General features: G+C 41.5%; 2 protein-coding genes across 2 annotated transcripts; both read left to right on the plus strand.

Annotated features, from left to right (window-relative positions):
- Nucleotides 1-6,922: 6,922 nt before the first annotated feature.
- LOC120103969 (receptor-like protein EIX2) lies at nt 6,923-8,222 on the plus strand. The gene is made up of 2 exons (XM_039117753.1): nt 6,923-8,164; nt 8,208-8,222. The coding sequence occupies exons 1-2, from the start codon at nt 6,923-6,925 to the stop codon at nt 8,220-8,222; spliced, it is 1,257 nt and encodes a 418-aa protein (XP_038973681.1).
- Nucleotides 7,957-10,092, plus strand: LOC103718075 (receptor-like protein EIX2). Its single transcript, XM_017845444.2, has one exon. It carries the CDS (start codon nt 8,276-8,278, stop codon nt 9,893-9,895), a length of 1,620 nt encoding a protein of 539 aa, XP_017700933.2. The 5' UTR covers nt 7,957-8,275; the 3' UTR covers nt 9,896-10,092.
- The last annotated feature ends 15,521 nt before the right edge of the window (nt 10,093-25,613 follow it).

Here is a 25,613-nt window from a genome sequence, read left to right on the forward strand (position 1 = left end):
TCCTCCTATTGGTGAACAGTACTAACCTTCGTACACGTATTGTATGGAGAAAAAAAAACAGTAGTAACCTCCCGAATTTTAGACTTTTCAGTAGGTGGACTATCAGTATTTCAAAATGTGTTAGCCGCACAGGTGCCCTCGCAAAGTTAGCCAACTTTCTGGTATGAGGTGGTGCCATCACAACCTCTATCCACCAAAAGCAAGGTTTAATATCCTTGATTAACCTATTAGTTCTTAAAACCAATAAAATTTTGAGCTTCTTAGATAAAGGAAAATCTAAGATGTCTGACCCTACACTAAGTTCTACCTCACTTACAACTAATCTATGTTAAACCCTCAGCTAAAGAACATAACATAGACAGTCGTAAAAGCTTCAGAGCATTTGATAATCCCAAAAATAGATTTTAACAGCATACATCCAAAATTAATCTCACAAAATGTCGAAACGAAAGACAATTAATCAATAACATAATTCATAAACATTGACTATCCGGAATGCTATTAAAACACAACATGAATTTTATTCCTTAAACTAAGATTGCATAAAGAGCATTGCTGCTTTATTCCTAATCTTTTGATCACTCAGAGCATAACCCAAAGTTCAAGCTACTCCTCAGCATTTGAAAAATAACAAGAAATATAATGATGAGCTAATAGCTAGTTAGATCCTCTACTACCTTTTGTTGGATCAAGCATATAAAATAAATTACTTAAATAAATATAGATAGCTTTATGGGTCCATAAGAAAACAATTTGGAAACAAAAAAAGAATTCCATGTTTAGTTTTTGACGACCCAAGTAATTTTAAAATAGATATTGTCTTGAAATTAAAGTGAAATTGTTGGATTTCAATATAGAAAAGAAAAATTATAGATACACCCCTTTAAGTTTGGGCGAGCAACACATGGACTTCAAAAGTTTAAGTTTTTTTAATTAGCCATTATAGCAGATATTTTTTTGTGCCAATGTGGCCCAGTCGTCATCTCTGTTAGGAATTGTTATCCTATGATCATCACATGATAACTCAACTGACCTTCTATTTTTAAGATATCCTTCCTACTAATTTAGAATTGGGTTGTCTAGATTCAGGCCTTCTCCAGTAAGATTGACAAGATCCGGACCTCCTCCAACAAGATCGACTAGATCTAGGACTGCTCCAACAAGATTGACTAGATCCGCTTTCTGTTTGAAGCTCTCATCTGCTGCTTCTCCACCACTACCATCCTTGCCGCAGTGTCCGATTAGATGAACCCAACCCGGAATATGAACCGTAAAAGAAAATACCGATCACAAGAATACCGGTTACAGTACCTATCAGCCAAAGAGGAATCCTTCCGGTAGTATCGGAATGGAACCCCTATCATGCCCTATTTCATGGTTGACTATCTCAACACCTTAGGTGGCTTCTCCCTTCCTCCATGCCTTCACCGGAATATGAGGATGTGATCACATCTTGACCTTATAATCATATAAAAATACCACTAGCTAGGCAACTGGTATCATGGAATGTGAAAATAAGAGTACCATAGCACAAAGAAATCAGGACTATCTATTATGAGGATTTCTTGCTAATAGTGGGCATGGTCGTTAGAGCTAAGAAACATCATCTGAAGGCAACATAACATTTTCTTATTATTAGCAAGGAGGGGGGATGGGTATACAGAAAAACTAATCCTAGAATAATCCCCAAAGGAATCACATGTTTGATAGAATGGGAAGGTTAAGTGATACCACATGAGAGATGGCTAACAGTTAGAAGAATACGAAAATTTCCACGCACTAAATCCCAAGATAATAGCACTTTTTGACATATTTCCACGCACACGACTAGAACTGTATGGCGAGTACTCATTCACGTCGAGGCTCCTCGCATCCTCTTTATCCAAAGAAGCAACATTCGTCTTCGATTCCTTCAATTTGTTCTTGTTGCCAGCTTCCTCCATGGATGAAAGCGTGGTGTAAGTGAGCCTCCGGTGAACGTAGATTATTGGGGCAGGGTGTTGTCTTATTCCTTCTCTTTTGTTTTCTTTCCTCTCTTCCTTCTATTTTCTAACTTGGATCTGGTTAAAGAACAAATGTGCCCTCTAGGTCTTTTCCTTACTTCGTTAACGGTGTCGAGATTCAGATGGACAGCTCGGCGATATTGACACACAAAAAATGTTACGATGACTAATTGACAAAATATAAACTTTTGAGGTCCATGTGTTTTTCCTCCGAACTCGAAGGGATGTCTGTAATTTTCTTTATAAAAGACTATTAAGCAATTAATCAATTTCATAAAAATCCAATAATATGATTATGCAATCCCTTTCTTGATCTTTGCAATTAGTTAGTGCCATTATTAGCCTCGTGACAAGGCCCAAAACTATACTTGATCACATTTAGCCATGAGATTGATGTCCAAAAGAAACTAGTTTCTGGATGCATGCTTTATGAAAAGTCATCCTATTGTCTAGGCTAGAATCATAGTCAAATTAGAAAGCAAAATTTTATTTTTCCACATGAACTCTAAAATTAGATTTTCATCCATACAAATTTATTAAGTTTTATAATGCTCATAAGCTTTCAAACATATTTCTATCATGATAAAATAACTCAGTAACTTTATTTAAGATATTACTATCATGATAAATCAATCTAACAAATTCTTTTGATACATTGTCTTCATAAGGAATTCTGCTAGCATGTTCTATTAAAAATGTTTCTATGTTTGATTCATATTTTAAAATTGTTATTTTGCGCAAGATTAATTAAAGCATCATATTTATTTTTGGATCATACAATTTCAAGAAAATAACTTTGTAAACTTGATTTCCAAGAACAGATGTTATTTTTATTTACAAACTACATATTTGAAAACTAAGCATACAAAGATGGTGGTTTCAATAAGTTAAGGTATTTGTTTTTACATTAAACTTTTTAATAAATAATACATGAAATACATTTGCAAAGCATTAGGATGATAGTGGTACTTGCCCAATTGAAAGGATCTTTTTGCAACATGCCAATGGTACACTATCACAGTCCTGATTCCTGAATAATACAATATAGCATTCAGTTTGAGTGAAGCCAAGGACACTAAATCCTAAGGTTGAAATCCACAAGAGCATCCATGAATAGGCAGCCCCAGGCGAGAAAACGGTTACCTATTAGTCTAGGACTGAAATCTAAGCCTCCCTATATGCCCTATTAAATGCAATAGAGCCCCTAATTAAATTATTTACATGAGAAATTTATTCAACTTAGATATACAAAAGGACTATCATATATCAAATTGGATTTCTAACATACAACATTCTACCTCGACAGCCATACGAGGCTATTCAATTCGAGAAAATACACCAAAACTCCTAGGAGCAGAATGTTTGTGCTTTTACCCAAATGCTATCATTCAACACCTCAAGCCTTTTAGTCCTCCTTCAATATGAGAGTCCCTAGCTCATCTTCACCAGAAGAAAAGAGAAAGGAGTTGGGCATATGCATAGAAATAGTCTTGGAAATAAGGATGATTGGATCAAGGTAATTTTAGAGAGGAAGAACAAATAAATTAAAAAGAGTCAAGATTGGACTTACCAACCTGGAAAGATGATGCAAGAATGGGTGAGAGTGCAGCAAAAAAGGAGAGTAAGAGTGGTGTCGGAGATGGGGGAAGAGAGTCCTTACATTTGAGGGAGATTAGAGGGAGAGAAGTAGTGCATGAGAGAGAGAGAGATGGCGAAAGAAATAAGGTAAGAGAGAGATGGCGTGTTGCAGAAGGGGGCTTGAGAGAGAAAAGAAGAGAGGGAATGCGAGTTTGATCAGATGAAACACATCAGATTGGGTCAATTTTTTGGGTTAGGACTAGAGTTTTGGTCTTGGTCTGGGTTTAGATAGTAAGAGAGAGATAAAAATGAAGAAATGAGGGAGGAAAGAAAGAAATCCAGAGAGAGAAAGGAAGGAAATTTAGGAGAGAGATTACATAAGAATAATACGTGCATGGGGATTAAGGGTCGAGGCATGATGGGGATGGTCGCATGCATCCAAAAGGGTGCCCTCCCAACGTGGAAAATGAGCAAGATTTGGCTCAATCCTTGTGAAATCTTCTTTTCGTTTTTTTCCCCAAGTCTGGGTGTTGCATATCCCATTGCTCCCTTTCTACTTCCCTCACTGGCGTGGAACGGAGGTAAGCCAACCCCCCCCCTCTCCTTGTACCTCCCTTTCTTTCTCCAGCTTTTTTCTCTCTCTTTCTCTCTCCAATCTAGATCCATCAGCACGATTATTACACTACTAATGGCAAGAATGGAAGGAGATGGCAGGAATGTGTATTTCTTAAAAACATAGATGGAGAATGAACAATTGAAGAGGGAGGAAAGGGGATGGCTACTATTTGTGCTCCAAGTTGATGTGCTTGAAGTTTTGTATTAGAGGAGGATTTAGAAGATGGGGGAATATAGCAACTAGAATCATTTGGCTCTACTTGTGTACATGTTGGATTCTCTATTCGTTCTCTGATGTCCATTTTAATCTAGTCTATAATAGTGGAAAATAATTTGGATTAGTTGTCAATCAATTTGCTGTTTATAATCCAAATAATTTCTGATTGGTTTTTGTACTTATATATATTTTCAGCCACAATGAGTCAAACTGCAACTTTTACAATCTCTGAGTTATCGTCACTTGCTGGAGAATCCAATTGTGATTGTCACAAGCCTTGCAGGTGGTGGGTTTTCATCCAACCAGGTAGCAATAGACAAAGATTTGTCTATGTGCTAATTAGTGGTGAGTACCAATCATATATTAGTTTTTTCTTACCAATTTATACAATATATTTTATCTTGATTATTAATAATGGCAGGTTGAAAGCAGGGGATAGTACAACTGATGTTTACCATACCATGCTTGACTTTATTTTTTGAATTGGATGATGGGCTCACATCGGTAGTTTGAGTTGTTGGATGCGATCTATTCTCTCTAAACTGCTTATACACAAAAAATTATGTGATTTGGAAACCGCAAGCCTATGTATCAAGTGGTCAAAATTCTTTGAAGGAGAAAAGCTTGCCCTATCAATAGTTCTCAGTAGGATTTGTTTGCTTATATCTGCTTTTTAAAAGTATGTAATAGCATCGAATTATTAAATATTGTATTCATTCAGATATTATGTCATGTACTTGAATTCTAGAATGTTTAGTGCTTTTTATTAGCTTCCATTTCCACGCTTTGATTTGAACTTGGAAAATGTATCAGTGATTGCAAATCCTAGTAAAGCTGTGTATTAGTTTGTCTAGGTGCTTTGTATCTGAATGTATCGGTAGCTTAAGAACAGCACATTCAAGAATCAATAAAATCACAAGAACTTAATCCATTGAAATAGAATTTAGAAAGCCATCACCATCATTATGCGTTGGTTATACAACATTATTCCAAATTTAAGGGCTACAGAGAGTAAGTTGCGCATTTTTCCTTTCCGTCTCTGTTTCTGAAAATCAGTTTAGACAGTTCTCTAACAACCCCAACTTAAACACCAGTTGAATTGTCTCCGATGTTGGCAAATGATTAGCAATTATCTAATTATATGCTGCCCAAGTTTGAAAACCCAAATCATCTTGACATATAATATGAAATAAGAGGAAAAAAAAAAGCTTTTGCTAGTTCAATATTCTAGAAGTATAGCGTTTTTCTTTTTCTTTTTTCTTTTCTTTTTTGAGGAAACAGGTGTAGCTATATTCTTGTAGTCTCCCGCCCTGTTCTTGTAATATTCTGGCTCTAGTTGTGTATTCTATAAGTTAAAACTGAAAAAAAAAAAAGTTATTCTCTGGCTCTGTTCCTCGTAATATATGAAATAAGTACCTCTGAAACTCAATGAATTTCGAGGAATAGTCATAGCAAACTAATTTGTTACCAAGATTGTCAAACAGAAAACATTTAACTCATATAATCTTCATGACCTATAATTTCTACCCAATGTCAAGGTCCAACCTACACTTTCGCCCGTATTTGGAGAGCTTCCAAGTCCAAGCCGGTATGATCTATAGGCAAACAGTGGCCCAAGTCACAATTGATACATGAAATTTTCTGCACATGTTCTGTAGAGAGAAAAAATTGGTCTCCTGCGGGTGACGTTACTGACCAGGTGCTTCATAAGTGGTTCATTAGGCTGTCCTATGACCAGTTTTTGTCAAATGCGTGCAGTGCTGGGGAAGGAAAACGAGGGTCATTGGGTTCATACTGAGGAACATCAACGACTTTTTCAACAATTTGAAAGGCTTCCTTTCCATCAATACCTTCTTTATATAGACATTATAGTTATTAAAATAATAACAAAGATTTAGTTGTCTATAGATTAATAAATATAACCTTAATAACAGTTATTTAACTGATATCATGTTATAATGACCCTTTTATTTAGATTTTCCCTGCTCTCTGTTTCAAGGACAGGGTCTTTCATAATCCATTCATTTGATTTTTATTTTTCTAAAGGAACCATCTATTTCTATTGTTACCACAATAATTGAAATACATAATCTATATTTTTTTATTTGTAATCTATTTTTCCCTTTTGAGGCTTTTTACTTCTATTTTCATTTTTTATTTTTATCTTTGTAAGCTTCTTACAAAGAAAAATAAAATGCGACGTCTTCTTAAGTCCAAAGGCCGTGCCGTCGTCTCCTTATACTTATTGAATGGGTCGTCGTATCTGCCGGTCAAATAAATCCCACGACCTTGGACTATCTCTTGTCAAATGTCAACAAAATCAACGGTTTTGGGCTGGCTTTGACATCCTTGCTTTGCTTGGTAAGGCACGTCTGGTTTCAGTCTCCATGCTATAAGTAGGACAACTTTTGCCAATAAAAAAAAAAGCAAGCAAGAGAGGTTATTGGCTTTTTGCTCGAGGTTTCTAACATTTTAGCTACTAAACTTTGTCACTCAGTGCTATAATATAATGGCTAATCTTCGCCCTTTTGTTGCATTTCTGTTTGGATATCTTTGCTTCACCACCAATTCAATCAGCCGCTGCAATGGAGAGTCCAACGTCAGATGCATACAAAGTGAGAGGCTCGCACTTCTCAAGCTCAAGGCAGGCCTCAAAGATCCTCATCATCTTCTCTCCTCATGGACGGGTGCATACTGTTGTGAATGGACAGGAGTGTCCTGCGATAACAAAACAGGGCATGTCATCGCCATCGACCTTCGATGCCAGCATTTATACGATGATCCTTCGACCGACTGGCATTTGGGAGGTGAGATTGGTTCTTCCTTACTCGACCTGAAGCACCTGAAGTACTTGGACCTGAGCTCAAACAATTTCGGCGGACGTAGCATCCCACAGTATATTGGTTCGATGACTGGATTGAGATATCTTAACCTTTCTAATGCTGCCTTTAGTGGAAGGATTCCTCATCAGCTTGGTAATCTTTCAAACTTGGAGTACCTTGATCTCAATTCGTTCTATTCTTTGTATGATTTAAATGCTGATGGTATTCAATGGCTCTCTAATCTCTCTTCTTTGCGGTATCTCGATATGACTTGGGTGACCCTTGCAAAAGCTTCTGACTGGTTTCATGCAGTCAATGCGTTGCCTTCTCTCTCAGTTCTTCATTTGCCTTTTTGTAGGCTTTCAAACATTCCTGCTGCCATCTCACATGTTAATCTCTCTTCTCTTGCTACCCTTGATCTTTCCAACAACGAATTTGATTCCAGGCTCCCAGAGTGGTTGTTCAATATCAGCAGTCTAGTAGAACTCAATCTTCAGTTCAATCATTTCCATGGTTCAATTCCTGATGCCTTTGGTAGTATGGCTTCTCTTGAGGTCCTTCAGCTAGGAATCAATGATTTTGTAGGGTTAGTACCATCTACCATTAAATACCTCTGTAACTTGAGGATTTTGGATCTGTCATCCAATAAAATTGATGGAGAGATGATGGTCTTTCCAGAAATCTTTTCCGGATGTGTTAGGGAGAGCTTGGAGGTACTGAATTTGAGAAGCAACGAATTGAGAGGAAAATTGGCAGGTTGGCTGGGGCTGCTAGAAAGATTAACTATTCTGGACCTCAGTGAGAACTTACTATATGGTCCCATTCCTGCATCTATAGGAGAATTATCAGCTCTGAAGACTATATTTCTTGACCACAACCAGTTGAATGGCACACTTCCAGTAAGTATTGGACAGCTTCAGAATCTGAAGGTCTTTGATGTTTCTTACAATTCGTTGGAGGGACTTCTAACAGAAGATCACTTCGTGAATCTCTCAAGGTTGGCAGATTTGGGCTTGACTTCAAACCATTTTGTCTTGAATATGAGCTCAGACTGGGTTCCTCCATTTCAGTTAAGGCTGATCGGTTTGCGCTCTTGCCAATTAGGCCCCAGGTTTCCTGCATGGCTCCAGACACAGAAGGACTATTGGGCAATGGACTTGTCCCATGGAGGAATAGTGGATATCCTGCCTGACTGGTTATGGGACTTGTCTCGTCAGATTATACTACTAGATCTCTCTTACAATCAGCTCGATGGCAAGGTTCCTGCATCATTGAGGTTCGCCAGTATTTCTATTCTTATTTTGAGTTCAAACAATTTCTATGGTCCATTGCCTCCTTTGCCTTCTAGCATAGAATATCTGGATCTCTCCAACAATTCGTTTTCAGGTGATTTACTTCCAATCTTTGCTGGCGAGCCATCACTTCTTTCTAATTTGTTTCTCTCTCATAACTTGATTAATGGTACAATTCCTGAATCCATATGTACAGCGAGAGAATTACAAGCTGTTGATCTCTCGGGAAATCTCTTGTCCGGAGATCTCCCTCAATGTTGGGCAGAGTTTCCATCATTGTTGGCGATAGATCTCGCCAACAATAATCTCTCTGGTTCAATTCCAAGCACCATGCGCTCTCTCAGTGTACTCCAAACCTTGCACTTGGCTAACAATAGCATCTATGGAGAGCTTCCTGAATCTCTGAAATACTGCGAAAGCTTGGTAAGTCTTGATCTTGGCAGAAATAGATTATCAGGGATGATACCAACTTGGATTGGAACGCTGCCATTTTTGAAGATTCTCCGCCTAAGATCAAACAACTTTGTTGGCAACATCCCTTCAGAGCTGGCTCACCTTACTGCTCTTCAGATTTTGGACCTCGCAGAGAATAGTCTGTCAGGTTCCATACCACAAGGTTTTGGAAGCTTCGCTGCCATGGCATCGACAAAAGAAGCCAACGAAAGCTTGTTGGATGCTTATCAGAGTTCAATACGGTATAGTATCGATGACTATGGTCCCATGGGCTACATGCTGAGCTTGCTGGTGGTAATGAAAGGAAGGGTATTGGAATACACCAAAAATCTTCAATATGTGAGAAGCATCGACCTCTCAAAAAATGAATTGTCAGGTGAAATCCCTCCAGAGTTGATGAATCTCTACGGGTTGCAGAGCTTAAACATGTCGGCTAATTATCTTACAGGCACAATTCCTGATGGCATTGGTGGACTGAGGTTGCTAGAGTCTCTTGATTTATCAAGAAACAATCTCATGGGTCCAATTCCTACAAGCATGTCAGTCTTGACTTCCTTGAGCCACTTAAATTTGTCATATAATAATTTGTCAGGAAGAATTCCATCAGGCTATCAGCTTCAAACTCTTGTTGATCCATCCATTTACATGGGAAATCCTGGACTCTGTGGATTTCCTCTTGATAGAACATGTCTCGATAACAGAACATCGAATGATCAAAATGTTTACTGTGGTGATGGAGATGAATGCGGAACTGAAATGCTTTCTTTCTACCTGGGAACTATTCTAGGATTTGTGATAGGTTTTTGGGTCATATGTGGACCTCTACTGTTCAACATAACTTGGAGAAGAAAATACTTTCAGCTCATTGATAGGATGAATTGTAGGCTTATGGCCTGGATTCCTAGAAAGGTGTAGGGGGAAGAAAGGTAGTGGCTAAAGAAAATTGTAGGGGAAGTTGGGCGGAAGATTCATTCTCACTTTCGCATTAAAACTGTACATGTAAATACTTTCATGAAGCATTCAAGTTGATTTCTATGTAGACCTACAATTGATGTTTGTAGGCATGTACTGTATGTATAAGATAACAAACAAGAAGGCCAGTTTCCCTTTAATTTCTTTTTTTTTTTTCTTTTCCAAGCAGTTTTCTGGTATCTTCCTTGTTAGCATAATTTTGGGGATCACGTAATAACCTGCATGGCCCATAATATTTTTCTTTATTAGCATGATCTTGTTAGAGTGATTTTAAGAATCACATAACAATTTATATCAGTTAATAATATTTTCTATTGTTAGTGTGATCCTATATCAACCTATGTTATTTTTCATATATAAAGTCTGTACACAAGTATATATAACCCTTGAGATGTACCGAATATAATGGAACAGAGAAATAAAATCAATTTTCTTTTTCTCTTATTATCTTTTTTTTCTTCTTCTATAAATATTTTAATATGGTATCAGAGCCACCGATCACGTAATCTGCCATTATCTCTTCCGTTCTTGTTGTAGTCGTCGTCGCCAGGTTAAGAAGCTTTGAAGACCCCCATTGCCGATCTATCGATTTCTGTTTTCAAGTGAATAGCACCCAAAAATTCTCTATTTTTTGGTGGATCCGCAGATTCTCAATTTCTTCGCTGACCTCTATTTCCTAATGAATCAATATTGATCTCATTAGTAGATCTGCATATTCTCTATTTCATATAGATTACCACCCAAAAATCCTTATTTTCTATGGATCCGCAGCTCCTCTCTACTATTTTTTTCCTCAGCTTCAGATCTTTGGCCATTTCTCCTCTGCCTTCGGCTCCTTCACCCTCCTAATTCGAAGCCAATTGCTCATCTTCAATGGTGCCTCCATCTACGAGCATCGTCGACCTTTAGTTGCCTTCTCTCCAAGCTCTATTCTCATTGCAACTATCATCTTCTATGTATCTTCTTACTGCTACATCATCAGACAAGTCAATTAGCCACATCGAGAGACATGTCAATCTGTCACGTCAATCAGATATATCAGTCTGCCATATCGGTTTCTGAATTGTTTTTTCAACTTCTAATCTGCTACATCAATTTTTGAGCTGCTATAATAACACGTGTTCTACCACATCAGGCTCTATGCAGCCACGTCAGTTTTTGATCTACCACCATGTCAGTCTCTGAGCTGCTATGTTAGCTCTTAGTCTATCACATCGGCTTTTGAGCTACTACTCCAGCTCTTCATCTAATACGTTAGTTTTTTGATACATTTGTGTTATAGTTTCCAAACTCAATTTGGCACCTATAGTATCATCTTGGATTTGAGGAGGAATATTAGCATAATTTTAGGAATCATATAACAACCTGCATCAACCATAATATTTTTTTTATTAACATCATTTTGTATCAACCTATATTATTTTTTTATTAGTATAATCTTGTTAGAATGATTTTAGGGATCATATAACAACTTGTATCAGTAGTAATATTTTCCATTGTTAGTGTGATTCTATATCAGCTTATATTATTTTTCTTATATGGAGTCTATATACAAGTATATATAACCTCTGAGATAGACCGAATATGATGGAACAAATAAATAAAATCAATTTTCTCTTTTTCTTATTATCATATTTTTCTCTTCTATAAATATTTTAACATTCCTCAAGACATGTAAATAAATCCGGTGATATTTGTTCTACTGACTAGCTGGCTGCCATGGTGGACGCCAGGAATCCTGTGAAGTTGTAGGTAAAGGTCCATCTTGTATTAATAGACTCACTATTGCTTAATCTATCTACATCTTTCCCATTAGATTTACAAATTTTCACTTTCGCTTGCACATCTGCACCCTGCTTCTTGTCAGAAATTTATCATTGTAATGATTTTGCCCATGTATATGACTGAAGTACTCGGGGCATGCTGTTTCTTGATTGCATCTCAGTGGACCTCTCTCTCTCTCTTCTTTTTTTTTTTTGATGTAAGACTATATCTCGGCAAACAAAAGAAAGAGAATTTTTTTTATGATCAAAGAAAAGAAAAGAAAGAATAAAAAAAAGAAAAGAGAATTATATCCGGACAGAACTTCTGTTAATCTGATTCAGCCAAATGAAACAACATCAGTAGGCTCACCAGCTTCCTATGGAATTTTGGAAACAAAATGCACCACTTTTTGGACAATGTATTGTTTAGTTTACAAAAGTCTTGATTATGCTGATTTTGACGGGTCATCCTGACTTAAACCAATATTGTTGTTGAAACTAAAATGACTTTCAAGAGTTGTTTGGTTTCCCGTGGGCAGCTCAGATTTGGAGGTGCACTATAGCCTGTCCCAGTACATGGCAGGGTATGTCATCGATAGAGGATTTTCTTAGCTTTTTGAAGGAATCCTTGTGGAGTCCCAACATTGTAGAGCGGGTGATCAGATGTGCCTACCTGGTCTATCACATATGGTTAGATAGGAACACCCGGATTTTCAAAGATAGAAGAGTGCACCCGAGGATAGTGGTGGACAGAGCATTACTTCAGGTTGTGGAGATCATCAGTACCACTGCGGTGGCTTCTCTTTGGATGGCTAGGGACATTTGAGACTTCCACTCAACTTATGCAGCGATTAAGATTGCCTTCGTCTCCTATTAGCCCCCACCCCTAGTTTTCTTAAGGTAAGTTCTGACAGTAGTGCATCTGAAGGGGGCGACAATAGGAGAGTGGGCTTTATTATTAGAGACCACAATGCTAAACTTGTGGCAGGCGGGGGCTGGCATATCTTTGACACTACTGTCATTGGAGTGGAACTGAGAGTTGCGTGGAAGGGTATCACCTATGCGAGGCTTGCTCTAGGTGTGGACTACATTTACCTTGAAGGGGACTCGGCTCCGGTGATCGAATGGATTTGAGGCCAGCACAGCGATGTTGGTGGGCAACTACTGCTCTACGACATATACATGCTATTGAGAGGGTGTAGCTCCTTCTGGGCCACCCACGTCTATTGGAAGGCAAACAGTGCTGTTGATTAGGTTGCCTCCTTTGCGGCTTATCATTTTAGAGGGTTTCTTTAGAAGAACCAAGTGTTTGTTCCTTTCTTTCTTTGTTATCTTCTCTTCTCTATTTTTGTAGGGTGCACTCATGCATATTTAGTGTAAGGCGCCATTGTATTAAGTGAGAGAGAGTGTGTGTGAGAGAGTTGTTTGGTTTGGTTTGAATATGGTTACCATCAGGGTGACCAAAGCCTTGCGGAAAACTGATTGAGGTACATACAACTATATTTTGCTGTAGAACATTTAACGTACATGCAATTATTATTATCATTCTTATAAGAAAGGGGAAAAACAGAGTGCAAGAAGAAGCAGGAGGAGGTCTCGAGTATATATGTTTTTCTTAATTTGAGCAACTGGTGATCAAAGTCCTTTTTTTTAAAAAAAAATAAAGAGCGCGGATCTTTTACGGTGGGTCATGTCATAGTGCCATTGTCTGATGGGCAGCTATGTCATACATGGTGCACATTGTTTGATGGGCGGCCATTGAACAAGGCAGTCCGTGAGCGCATGCCATGTTAAAAAAAAAAAATAAAGAGCACAAATCCTTTGTGGTGCGTCATGTCATACATGGTGCGCATTGTCTGATGGAAGGCCATGTCATACATGGTGCGCATTATCTGATGGGCGGCCATCGAACAAGGCGGTCCACATGCATATGCCATGTCATACATAGTGTGCGTTGTTTGATGGCCATCCATTTTCTGATAGTGACTATCCTTGGATGCACACCACTCTGTAGTGTGTTGACCATACCATAGAGAATCATGGTTGAATGAAGTGAAATACTTTCAAATCCCTACTGATATCTTTTTAAAATTGTGATACTTTCACTTATTTAGGTGAGATTCTGGATTGTTACATCACCGTAGTAAGAGTAATTGAAATTGGTACAAATTAATTCTCTAAAATCATTTTTAAATTGCTACTATCCGTTTTGGCTATATTTGATTGCTAATTGTCCTGCGCCATCCACCATTATTGATAGAATTCAGCAAATTTTCAGATCCTTTTTGTGGGGACATAAGATTAGTTGGAGGGGCGTTCATTTGGTTACTTGGAAGGCCCTAGTGTACCCCAGAGAATCATGGAGATCTTGGCATTCAGGACTCGAGGGTCAAGCATAAAGTTTTCCCAGCTAGAGCTGCCGATAATCTTATTCTAAAGCCATATTCCTTGTGGTCTAAGTTGGTTGTTTCCAAGAATGCTTTTAATGGCTCCTGGGAGACCTATAGGTGTAGGAGGAAATGTTCATCTATTTGGAAAGCTATTTTTTGTTCCGCTTTGGCCATTCAATTTGCACGTTGGTGGAAATAGGAGATGGAAATAGCATTGACATTCTCTTGGTTATCTAATGTTCCTTTGACCAGAAGGCCAATTCCTATCAATACAGCTTTCATCCTAGATGTCAACTTGCCTCCAATCTATTTACAGATTGTCGCTCTTGGGATGCTCATCCTTAGTACAGAGATGGTTGCTAAAATTTCTTCATTCGATATTCTGAGATTCAGGTGTGAAGATTGACTGGCATCAGGGCCGGCTCAACCCTTAGGCGACCGAGGCGGTCGCCTATGGCCCCGGCCTAAAGACTTTTAGCTATAAATGTATTAAGGCTCCCAAAAGACTCTTAGTTATAAATGCATTGAGGCCCCTAAGCCTAAAAACTCTTAGCTATAAATGCAACATTGAGGCCCCCAAGCCTAAAGACTCTTAGTTATAAATGCATTAAGGCCCTTAAAAGACTCTTATCTATAAATGCATTTATTATTATTATTAGTGAGTTCTCCTTAGGCCCTAAATCCATTGAGCCGCTTCTGACTAGGGGTGGCAATCGGGTCGGGTCAGACATAAACGGGTCGGGTCAGATGCTAAACGGGTCAGAAAAATGTAAATCTGAATCCGATCTGTTCATTAAACATGTCAGAAATTACAAACCTGAATCCAACCTGTTTAACCTATTTAATAAACAGGTCAATTAAACATGTCGGATTTGCCCTTCTAACCCATTTAACCAAATAGAGAGAGAGAGAGATGGGAGGGTGGGTCGGTCACCCACTCAACCTGTCGTTGATCTCGGCAGACTCGGCTGCCGGTGGGGTTGCTTCTGGCGAGAGAGAGAGATGGGGGGTTCGACGGGGAGAGAGAGAGAGGTGGGAGGTTCAACGGAGAGGTGGGGCCGTAGGGGGTTCGATGGAGAGAGAGAGAGAGGGGTGGGGGGTTCGACGGAGAGAGAGAGAGGTGGGGGGTTCGACGGAGAGGTGGGGCCATGGGGGGTTCAACGGGGAGGGAGAGAGAGAGAGGTGGGGGTTCGACAGAGAGGTGGAGGGTTCGACGGAGAGAGAGAGGTGTCAGCTTCGATAGATCAGGCCTGGATCAGGGCTTAGGGCTTGAGGAGGATGGACTGGTGGTGGCGGCGTCGGAGGAGTGTTTGGTGGTGAGGTTTGTGGGGTGGGGGGACGATAGAGGGAGTGAGGCATACTGATTGAGAGTGCTCCTCTGAAGTCAGTGGCGACGAGGTCGGGGGCGGTGATCCTTGAATCTCAGCGGAGAGGGTGAGGCCAAGATCGACGACAGCGGAGATGGAAAGATCGAGTTTGGCAAGGCAGTGATTCGAGAGCAAGGTCCGCCACCACCGCCACCGGAGCCATGGCCTTCTTTCCCATCTCTTCCTCTCTCCACTCCCTTGATGTGCAGTCCCTGACCTTCCGAGGACCTGAATGCGGCTGCGACTCTGCGAGGGTCTTGACTCTTGAGGGAAGACGGGAGCGAACACGGGAGAGGAACAGTGAGTGAAGAGGGATCGTATTCATCATTCGTGCCCTGACTCTTGAGCCCTCGCGGTGAAATTGGGCTGAGGCCATGCGTTTGCGGCCCATGCGGGTGTGCGGCAGAAAGTTGGGCTGGCCCTGGGCGTTGTCTCCTGGCCCTTATCTACCAGCCCAACAATTATACAGGTTATACGGGTTAAACGGGTTGGACGTCTAAAACCCGTATCCGACCCAATTAATAAACAGGTTAAACGGGTCAACCTATTTACGACCCGAACCTATTTAGGCCAAACCCAAACTTGTTTATGGTGGATCGAATATGGGTCGGGTTGGCAGGTCGGATCATATTTTGCCACCCCTACTTCTGACTGGCATAAAAGAAGATCCCACAAATTGAAGGCATGAAAGGTTTATCGCGAATTGATAGCAGAGTGGTTTCATTTAGTTGGTGTTGATTCAGAGGTCTCCTCTATATGGCGAATACAGGTTGCGCCAAGGGTTAAGTTATTTTGTTGGAAAGTTTCAATTTAGTTAGCGTTATTTTGTCATTGTGCCATGTTGCTAGAGAGATATGGGATCATATCTCTACCATAACTTTGGTTTTAGTCCATTTTGATTCCTCTGAATCGATGCTTAACTATCTTTCAAATAGGAATTCGATCCTCAGAAGTATATCATTGCTTATTATGGTTGGATATTATGGAGGTCTAAGAATGAAAGTGCTCATCTGAGTACTTTAAACCCAAGACTTATAAATCATTAATCCATTCTTCTAGCCCTTTAGTTTGTGGAGACATCAGTTATACCTTTTGCTTTAGTCTTTCAGGGCACTGGGCTACCTATTGCTCTAGTAGCTCTTTTTTTTCTTTCTCTTTTTTTTTTTTGGTACACCGGCCGCTCATACTAATCTCATGTGAGCACAGTCAATAGAGTCAAAAGAAAGAAGACAACTTAGTGGAGGAGGAATGGTAGAATGTCCGGTCTAGAAGATCTCTCCAAAATGGTGGGCAACATAGGAGGCAATCCAGTTTTGTTTGCCTCTCGGTACACATATATAGCCTGGAAAGCATCACACTCTCACACCAACCACCGGATATTGCCAAGAAGTGGATGCTCATCCCCCCTCCGCCCCTCCTCTAGTATCTACTCAATCACCATGGCTGAGTTTCCCTCAAGGATGATGCTTCAAGCGCCTAACACCTGTCTCGCATAGGAGATGCTCTCCCACGGTGCCTTAAGCTCCGCTCCCAAAACTGATGTCTCGAAGGAGCATCGCCCTCCTGCCGCAACCAGCCTGGAGAACTAGTCCCTGATCACAAATGGCACACCAGCTCTGTCTCCACCAGTAGGTAGGCTAGTATCAAAGTTCACCTTAAGATGGCCGGAGGATGGAGGCTTTCAAGAAACAAGGACAAACTTGGGCATTGTAGTAGCAGAGAAGGGGTCCCAGATTTTTCTAGTAACGCAGACGTCCACTCTAAATCTCCTACCCACAATCTCAGTCGTACCTAATTTGGAGAATCCAGCCAAAAAAGAAAAGGCCAGCCAAGGCATCCACTCCAAATCTCCTACCCTCGATCTCAGTCATAGCTTGTTTGGAGAATCTAGCCAAAGAAGAAAAAGCCAACCAACCCATTAAATCTTTTCAGTATTTTTTTTAGAATTATTGCTCTAAAATTTTGCTCCAGCCAACCCATTGAATTTTTTCAGCATTTTTAGAATTATTGTCCTAAAAATTTTACTTTATTTTTCTTGTCTTTCTACTTATGTGTGGCTCACCCTTATTATATAAAAGCCCCACTCCCTTGTATTGGATTCATTGAAGTTTTAAGTAATAAAATTGTTCCACAAATTTTCTTTTGGTGTGATCACAAGAGAGCAACGTGCTTGCTCTTCCACTTCCATCCTTCTTCAAAGGCGATATGCTCGCCTCGACCCGCTTCCCCTACGTCAAGTGGTATTTGAGCAAAGTGCTCTCCCTCTAATGGCCGGTGCCACCAATGGATCGAGGGGCTCCAACTCCACGGACGGTGCTCCGGGAGTGCTAGCCGTTGAAGCCCTCAGTGTGGCTCAACGGAAGATGCAACAAAATTTGGAAAAGATCCAGAAAGCTTTGGTTATAACCCAAGCCCTTGGACTTGCCCAAACCCATGACGATGGCACTACTCCAGCACTTGCTCATGATGCTGGAAGGCAAGTTCGTTGCGAAGATCCAACTCCTAATGTTGGATGTGGAGAATGAGACGAACCTCCTCTTCCTCCTCTCGGCCTACTTCGGCCTAGGCCCGCGGCTCATCCTCTTCCGCTCACACCCTACGACGACTCCTCTAGCAATGAGGAACACCTACACAATCACTACAGTGGTGAAAATCGCTTTAGGGGTAGAGGCAACCGCTATGATAATGGCAATCGCTATGGTGGGGGCAACCCTTACGGAGGTGGCGACCGTTACGGAGGCTGCAATGAGAGAGACTACCGCATGAAGGTAGATCTCCTATCCTTTAATGGCCATCTACACATCGAGGACTTCCTCGATTGGCTCGCGGAGGTCGAACGCTTCTTTGACTACATGGAGACCACGGAGGAAAAGAAGGTCAAGTTTGTAGCTTACAAGCTTAAAGGAGGTGCTTCGGCATGGGGGGAGCAACTACAAATCTCCTACATGCGACGAGGCAAAGGACCCTTACGTTCCTGGCCATGAATGAAGAAGATGCTATGAGCCCGATTCCGTCCCCTTGACTATGACCAAATCCTTTTCTAGCAACATCAAAATTGTCAACAAGGGTCACAGTCTGTCAATGATTACACCATCGAGTTCTATAGGCTCTCTGCTCCAACAACTTGGAGAAGACAGAAGCGAAACAAGTTGCTCGGTTCGTGGGTAGACTCCGACTCCCTATCCAGGATAGGGTCTACCTCCAACCGGTCTACGGTCTCCACGACACGATCCAACTAGCTACAAGGGCCAAAAAGCAGTTGGAGGGGGCTACTCAAAAGGGCCCCACCTACAGACGAGGCGATCCAACCACTTCAACAAGCAAACTCACCTCGAACAAAGGAAAGACTCCTCTTTGAGAGGCCTCACCCGTTATGAACAAAGAGGCTGGCAATCAACAATCCAAGTCGACCGGAGGAAACAATGCGACACAAGTTCCTTCCATCAACTCGTATGCTCCATCACGAGAAATTAAATGCCACCGGTGCAATCAACCAGGGCACCTATCCAACCAATGCCCAAAATGAGCGATGACCAATCTCGTTGAAGCCAACGACATTGATGAGGGACATGACGATGCATTAGATGTGGAGGGCTACGATGACGAGGCCATCACCTATGAGGATGATGAGGAAGCTCTGTCCCTTGTGGTGCAACAATTCATGTACGCACCATGTCAGGAACTTGACTCCTAGCGGCATCGCATCTTTCGAACCAGGTGCACCGTCAATCAGAAGGTATGCGACCTCATCATCGATGGCGGAAGCAATGAAAGCATTGTTTTCAAGTCTATAGTGAAGAAGCTCTAACTTCCTACAGAGACACACCTGACACCCTACAAAATCGGGTGCTTAAAAACATTGGTGAAATCAAGGTAACCTAATGCTGTAGAGTTCCTTTTTCTATTGAAAAACATTATGAAGATGAGATATTATGTGATATAGTGGATATAAACGTCTGCCATATTCTACTAGGCAGACCTTGGTAGTTCGATGTAAATGCCATCCATAGGGGTCGAGACAATACTTATGCCTTTACCAAAAATGGGCATAAGATTGTCCTTGGACCTATGCAAGAAGGAACTCGTCCCAAGCCTTCCCGAGTTGAGAAACGATCCTTCCTAGTTACTAATAATTTTGAAAATAATCTGAAAGACACTAAAGAAATCTATGCCCTTGTCATCAATGGAGAGGAGGCCAAATCGGTGGAGTTTCCAAGAGATATGCACCCCCTACTTCAAGACTTCAAGGACATCATGTCCGAGGAGTTACCTGACGGCCTTCCTCCCATGCGAGACATTCAGCACCAAATCGATCTCATACCCGGTGCTAGCCTCCCAAACCTTCGACACTACCAGATGAGCCCCAAGGAGCACAAGATCCTATGGAACCAAGTGGAGGATTTGATCCGTAAGGGACTAGTTCATGAAAGCATGAGACCTTGCGCGATACCAGCGCTGCTGACCCTCAAGAAGGACGGAAACTGGAGGATGTGCATTCACAGTTGTGCCATCAACAAAATCACCATCAAGTACCGCTTCCCCATCCCCCGCCTAGATGACATGCTCGATATGCTAGAAGGTGCCAAGATCTTCCCCAAGGTCGACCTCAAGAGCAGCTACCACCAGATACGGATCCATCCTAGAGATGAATGGAAGACATCTTTCAAAATGAAGGAAGGCTTCTACGAGTGGCCTGTCATTCCATTCAGACTCTCGAATGTTTCGAGTACCTTTATACGCCTGATGAACTAGGTACTCAAACCCTTCTCTAGCAAGTATCTGGTTGTTTACTTCGAAGACATCCTTGTGTATAGCTAGACGAAGGAGGACCATCTCGAGTACCTACGGCAAATCTTCACTGCACTCCGAGAAGCACAGCTTTTTCTCAACCTCAAAAAATGCAGCTTCGTGACATCTAGCCTGGTGTTCTTGGGCTATGTTGTGAGTAGTAATGGCATCCGCGTCGACGACGAGAAGGTGCGAGCCATCCGAGAATGACCTACCCTAAAGAATGCAACGGAGGTACAAAGCTTCCATGGCTTAGCAACCTTCTACCAGCGATTCGTGCGCAACTTCAACAACATTGCCTCCCCACTAATAGACTACATGAAGAAAGGAAGATTCTAGTGGACCGATGAGGCCGAACAAAGCTTCAACTCCATCAAAAAAAAATTGACAACCGCTCCAGTGTTGGCCCTGTCCAGCTTTGTGAAACTCTTTAAAATGGATTGCGATGCCTCTGGAGTAGGCATTAGCGCAGTCCTTTCTCAATAATCCAGACCCGTGGCCTTTTATAGTAAAAAGCTTAGTAAAGTAAGAAAGAAGTGGTCCACGTACGAACTCGAGTTGTATGCGGTGGTCCGAGCTTTGAAGCATTGGGAGCACTACCTCTTCCAGAGGAAGTTCCTACTACATACCAACCACCAAGCCCTCAAGTTCCTTGATAGCTCGAAGAACACCAGTCAGATGCACGCCCGATGGATTGCCACCCTCTAGAAGTTCACTTATGTTATCAAACATAAGGTCGGGCACCTAAATAAAGTCGCTGACGCTCTTAGTCGAAGAGCCGACCTGCTGGTCACCAATGCGAACTAAGGTTGTAGGCTTCGACTTCTTTAAAGACCTCTACGCCGAGGATGAGGTCTGGGAAAAGTGCACATCAAAACAAATGGGGAAAGGCGGCTTCCACATCCAAGAGGGCTACCTCTTCAAAGGCAACCAACTCTATATTCTCCAGAGTTCACTTCGAGAGCATCTCATTCGGGAGCTACATTGTGGAGGTCTCGGTGGTCACCTTGGCCGAGACAAATCCATCACCCTCATGGAAGAAAAGTACTACTGACCCTAGCTTAGGAAGGACGTCGGCAATTTCGTGCATCGCTACTGCATCTACCAAACATCAAAGGGCCAGTCGCAAAATACGGGGCTCTACACCCCACTTTCCGTCCCGAACACCCCTTGGGAAGACATATCCATGGACTTTGTCCTGGGGCTACCAAGAACCTAAAGAGGCATGGACTCCATCTTCGTCGTCGTCGACAGATTCTCTAAGATGGGTCATTTCATCTCATGCAAGAAGACGGTAGACACAGTTAACATCGCCAACCTCTTCTTCCATGTAGTTGTTCGCCTGCACATGGTTCCAAAGACAATCACGTTTGATCGAGATAGCAAGTTCCTCAGCCATTTCTGGAGGACACTGTGGCGACGACTCGACACCACCCTCTAGTACAACAGCACGTGCCACCTGCAGACGGACAGTTAAACAGAGGTAACCAACCGAACCTTAGGTAACATCCTCCGTTGTGTTGCAGAAGAGAGAATAAAGCAGTGGGACCTAGCACTAGCCTAAGCAGAGTTCGCATACAATAACATGTTCAACAAATCGACCTGAAAGGCTCCTTTTGAGATCGTGTACAGTCATGCCTCGAGTCATACTCTCAATTTGGTTCCCCTCCCAAAGCTCCTAGGAATGAACAACTCCGTTGACCACATAATTGAAAAGCTCTCCGCCATGCACTCCGATGTGAAGAAAAAGATCGAGAAGGCAAACACCAAATACAAGCACGACCCAGATCAACATCTACCAATCAAAACTTTTAATGAAGGTGATCTCGTCATGGCACACCAACGAAAAGAATGCTTCCCAACGGGCACTCACAACAAGATGAAGCTAAAGAACATTGGACCCTGCAAAGTTCTCCGCAAAATTAACAACAATGCCTACGTCGTGGGCCTTTCTAATAATTTGCATATCTCCCAAACATTTAATGTGAAGGACTTATACGAATACCGTAGATTAAACATCACTCAATTGAACTCGGAGTCGAGTTCTTCACAGAAGAGAGGCTCTAATGCAGGTGTCCACTCCAAATCTTCTACCCACAGTCTTGGAGAATCCAGCCAAAAAAGGAAAGACCAACCAAGGCATCCACTCCAAATTTCGTACCCGCGATCTCAGCCGCATCTTGTTTGGAGAATCCAGCCAAAGAAGAAAAAGCCAACCAACCCATTAAATCTTTTCAGCATCTTTTTTAGAATTATTGCTCTAAAATTTTGTTTCAGCCAATCCATTAAATCTTTTCAGCATTTTTAGAATTATTGTCCTAAAATTTTATTTTATTTTTCTTGTTTTTCTACTTATATATGGCTCACCCTTATTATATAAAGGCCTCACTCCCTTGTATTGGATTCATTGAAGTTTTGAATAATAAACTTGTTTCATAAATTTTTTTTTGGTGTGATCACAAGAAAGCAACGTGCTTGCTCTTGCTCTTCCATCCTTCTTCGAAGGCAACGTGCTCGCATCGACCGACTTCCCCTACGTCATCTAGCCATCCCAGATGAAGCATCCAATGTAGCCTCAGTGACTTCAACTGCCTGATAGAGTGCCTTCTCCATAATAGTCCTCCGGGGTGCCCTCCTATCCTCAAAGACCCTGTTATTTCTGTCTATCTAGATGTGATAAGCCAAATAGGCACAAGCGATACCCCATCTAGCTATACTCTTCTTTACAGGTTCAATGGTACCCCCTTTAGTTAGAATTTTGAAGATCAATTTTGATGGCTCGCTTAGTGATAATCCACATGCTGCAAAATTCCTCACTAGGGACCACTACAATCATCTCCTTTATACTAGCTCTAGATGCTTTCCGACCACATTTGTCCTTATGATTGAACTAAGAGTTGCTTGGAAATGTTTTATCTGCAATGCTTGATTTGCAATGCAGAAAATTATTGCTTGAGGGTGACTATACTGTTCTTATTAATTGGATCAATGAAAAATCTTATTCAAGGCCATTGAATCCTCTTCTTCATATTCTTCACCTTTCTATGACACTGGACTTCTTTGCTGCAACTCATGCCGGCTAATTTCCATACGAATTGGCCAGCAGGAAGAGAACTTAATTATGATATCCCTGCAAGTGCTACTGTTCATCTAGAGTTGGATTTGTTGCTTCCATCTGATTGGACGAGGCTACGATCTTGCTGAGATCATCCAAGTGTGTTTCGTTTCCCTTTTACCTAAAATAAAGAATTTTTTTTTCGTAAAGGCACATGTCATCTATGAGGGCCCTCGATTGTGGAACAGCATATAAGGGCTCTCTCGCTTGTGGACCGGGTCCGGTCCCGCGATTAGCAGCGGAAAGGGGAGCGGGGGGCAGCGATCGCCCCCACCACTACCCCTGACCGCGAGGTCAAGCATGGCTCCCTCACCCTCTCTCTCTCTCCCTCTCCGGCCCTCATCTCTCTCTCCCACCGTCGAGCCCCCGGTTCCCTCGCCGGACCCCGCCGCACAGTCGGCGGCCGAGCCCACGGCCCTCCGCCACCTCGCCGGACTCGGCTCCACCGGTAATCGAGCCACGGAGCCCTCTTCTCCTCTCGTCCTTTCTCTACCTCTACCTCTCCCCATCCCACTCTCTCTTTCTCCGTACTCTACCCCCTCTCACTCCCTCTCTTCCTCTTCCTCTCTCTCCCCTCCTGTCTCTCTCACCGAGCCTCTCTCTCTCTCTCTCTCTTCTTCCTCTCTCTTGTCTCTCTACCTCCCTCATCTACCGACCGACCCCCCAGTCCTCTCTCTTTTCTCATCTTCTTTCTTCTCTCCTCTCCCTCCCTCCCTCTCTCTCGCTCGGTGGGTTGAACCCTGCCATGGGTCACCCACCTTCTCTTTCTTCCCTCTCCCCCGGTTTCACCCTTATCTCCTCTCTGGCCTCAACTCGTAGGAACAGATTTCGCCAGTCGCCAACCTGGATACTTAATCCCACTCTCTCATCCCCTCCTATCATTATTTGATTGCCTCTTTCTTACTTCGGGCTGGTTTAATCTTGTCTTGTTGGACGAGAGCCTGGACAAGAAGAAGGCTAGCATAGGATCTATTTCTCTAACTTTTCAATTAAGGTAAATCACAGTTTTTTTATTGCTAAAAATTGAAGTGTAGGTAGCTTGAATCAGGGTTAGGGAAAAACCTAGAACTAGAGTTAGAGTTGAAAATCCAGATTTTTGAATTTAGAAGAATTGGGAATTAGTGAATGATTAATTTAATTAGCAAAGCGATTAGTGTCTAGATTTTATGAGGGAGTTAATTTCTATAATTTTGTTAAATATTGATTTTAAGCGAACTAGATATGTTAAATGTAGTTATGTATTAAGCTGCATGCCTAATTGGATTTAGCAACAAGAGAGGCAAGGATCCCTGTGCATGATTGCGTGTATAAATATAGAATTTTTATTTATATGTACGAATGTGTTACATATCGATGGCTTTGATGTTGCATGGAATATGATACTATTTACTTAAACTTTATCCGAAATATGATATCGAATTATGCTCTAATGTGGTAAATATGTCATGCACAATTACCTTATAAAATCTTGATTTTGCAAGATTGGTTGATCGGGTAAGGGGCATTTGGACTAGCCATGTTAATATGGCTTACTAATGATGGGCTAAAGTGAGATACTATGGTTTGCAGGTCATGGGTTGAAGCATGGTATTATAATTTACCAATCAGGGACCTAAATGTGGCATCATGAATTGCACTCACATGCTAAGTGTGTCACGCCCCGAACCCATCACCCGGGTCTGGTACGCGACCGGCCGCATGAGCCCTAGAGCAGTGCCCTAAAGATCATGTAAGGCCTATGATTAACAAAATTTCCAATATATCCACAACTAATTTAATAATTCAAATAGACAAATCCGACATGTCCAAATAAACAAATTGGTTCAATTACAAAATCTTCAAATGTTCATCGACATCAAAGAAGGATAAACAAACTAACTAACTAATAACTCTGGTACTCGCACTCTGCGCCCATCCCATCCAAATCTATGCATCCTGCAACTCTGGTAAAGAAAAAGAAGAAGAGGGGGGTGAGCTTTACAGCCCAGTAATAATTTCCTACACATCCATACCAACACAATAATAATATGAATTTGAAAGCCACAACAAATCGATGCACATTTCATGAAATCATAAACCGGCTATCAAAAGGCTCAAATAATCAATATAAGTATGCACATCAAGCATCAATGAAAGTCCAGCCACATAAGAATGATATAGTATATATAGCTTATAAATCACTATGACTGTTTTCAATGCTTTTTCTTTCCATTCCATGTTAACTTGATCCGGATCAAT

Source organism: Phoenix dactylifera, unplaced genomic scaffold (assembly GCF_009389715.1).
Source record: "Phoenix dactylifera cultivar Barhee BC4 unplaced genomic scaffold, palm_55x_up_171113_PBpolish2nd_filt_p 000274F, whole genome shotgun sequence".
Classification (NCBI taxonomy): Eukaryota; Viridiplantae; Streptophyta; class Magnoliopsida; order Arecales; family Arecaceae; genus Phoenix; species Phoenix dactylifera.

What these genes read in the sequence shown, in the direction of transcription:
- LOC120103969 (XM_039117753.1), top strand. Translation starts at nt 6,923, where the DNA reads ATGGCTAATCTTCGCCCTTTTGTTGCATTTCTGTTTGGATATCTTTGC.
- LOC103718075 (XM_017845444.2), top strand. Translation starts at nt 8,276, where the DNA reads ATGAGCTCAGACTGGGTTCCTCCATTTCAGTTAAGGCTGATCGGTTTG.